This window comes from Python bivittatus, unplaced genomic scaffold, assembly GCF_059951505.1.
Source record: "Python bivittatus isolate LINGU-HERP-01145 unplaced genomic scaffold, Pbiv_v1 ctg000480_np1212, whole genome shotgun sequence".
Taxonomy (NCBI): Eukaryota; Metazoa; Chordata; class Lepidosauria; order Squamata; family Pythonidae; genus Python; species Python bivittatus.
The window spans coordinates 13721342-13723103 of record NW_028277075.1 but is presented as its reverse complement, the minus strand read 5'-3'; the positions used below and the strand labels follow the sequence as shown (position 1 = coordinate 13723103).

Sequence of the window (1762 nt, the reverse complement as noted above, 5' to 3'; positions counted from 1 at the left end):
AAAGCATTTATAGCAAGGTTCCTCAAACTTTTTAAACAGGGTCACGGTCCCTCAGAATGTTGGGGGGCCGGACTATAGTTTGAAAAAAACATGAACGAATTCCTATGCACACTGTACATATTTTATTTGTAGTACAAAAAAAAAACAGGGAAAAAAACAATACAATAATTAAAATAAAGAACAATTTTAACCAACATAAACGTATTCGTATTTCAATGGGAAGTGTGGGCCTGCTTTTGGCTAATGAGATGGTCAATGCCTGGTTCCATATTTCAGATGTTTCATTCGGGAAAAAGTCTGTTCACAGACATAGGTGCTTCCAAAGATGGTTGCCATTTTGAGTGCATGCTTCCTGAGATTAAGATATGTCTCAGAGGGGAGAGATGCATAGAAATTAGTAAGGCTGCTTGACTTGAATGTGTCTTTCAGAGAGTCACAATTCTGTAGCTCGGCCAGTTCCATTTGGTAAATTGGATCAACAATTTCAATGTCAACAGAAAATGGGTTCCGGAAAAGCTGTATGTCCTGTTCATGGAGATGAAGCTCTTTCAATCTAATTTGAAATTCCCTTTGCAACAATTCCAGTGAATCCACACATGTTTTGTTTGGGAATGCAACCGCTGGTTTTTCAGCCAACGGGTTTTGAGTTGTGGGGAGATGGCAGAAGTTTTCCTCCTTCACTTGTTTAATGAGGAGGTCCAGTTTTACTTGAAATGCTTTCACATGTGAATGCATATCACAGATGAGCTTCCCCTTTCCTTGAAGGTGCAAATTGAAACTGTTGAGTAGCTCTGTTACATCTGTTAGAAAGGCAAGATGCCATTTCCATTCTGTATTTTTTAGCTCTGGTACTTCTTTGTTTTTTGAAAGGAGAAAAGCAGAAACCTGTGGAAGTAAGTCATAAAAACGTTTCAAAACTCTCCCTTGACTCAGCCAACAGACTTCTGTGTGGTACAGAATATCTTCACAGGCAACATTCAGCTCAGACAGAAACTCCTGAAACTGTCTGTGGTTTAGTGCATGAGCTCTAATGAAGTTAACACAAGACACCACAACTTTCATGACAGAGTCCCACTTCAGAGATTTACAACACAGCGCTTGTTGGTGGATGAGGCAGTGTATGGCTATTGGACGCGAATGGTTATGTTTGTCCATCTCTTGTTTAATGTGTGCAACCACTCCTTTCATAGACCCCACCATGCTAGGAGCACCATCAGTTGTCACACTGGCTAGTTTAGCCCAGTCCAGCTCCAAATCATTCACAGTTTTGCAAACCTTTTCATAGATATCCTCTCCTGTTGTTGATCCTTTGATGCTTTTCAGTGCAGCAAGCTCCTCTGTGACTTCGAAAGAATCATTTGTCCCATGAATGAAAATTAGAAGTTGTGCAGAATCATGAACATCATTGCTTTTGTAGAGTGCCAACGAACAATAGCAAAGTTTTTTTGAGGAGTTTTGCAAATGCTGATGTAAATTGTCCCCCATTTCTTCAATCCTTCATGTAATTGTAGGTCCTGAAAGACTCACTGTACTAAATAAATCAGTCTTCTCTGGACACATCTCTCTGGCAACAGAAAGAAGGCATTCTTTTACAAATTCTCCCTCTACAAATGGTCTGCCAGTGCAGGCTATTAGCTTGGCAACTTGAAAACTTGCTTGCAGTGATGAAATATTTAGCTGCTTCTCCTTCACAAAAGTATTTTGCTGAGTTATCAATCCATTTTTCAGTTTTAATACTTTGTCTTTTCTCACTTGTCTGACC

At 39.7% G+C, this 1762-nt stretch overlaps 1 protein-coding gene across 1 annotated transcript; it reads right to left on the bottom strand.

Moving 5' to 3' along the window:
* Positions 1-252: 252 nt before the first annotated feature.
* LOC148214916 (general transcription factor II-I repeat domain-containing protein 2-like) lies at positions 253-1485 on the bottom strand. The gene has a single exon (XM_088146735.1). The coding sequence runs from the start codon at positions 1483-1485 to the stop codon at positions 253-255; it is 1233 nt and encodes a 410-aa protein (XP_088002861.1).
* Positions 1486-1762: the final 277 nt, after the last annotated feature.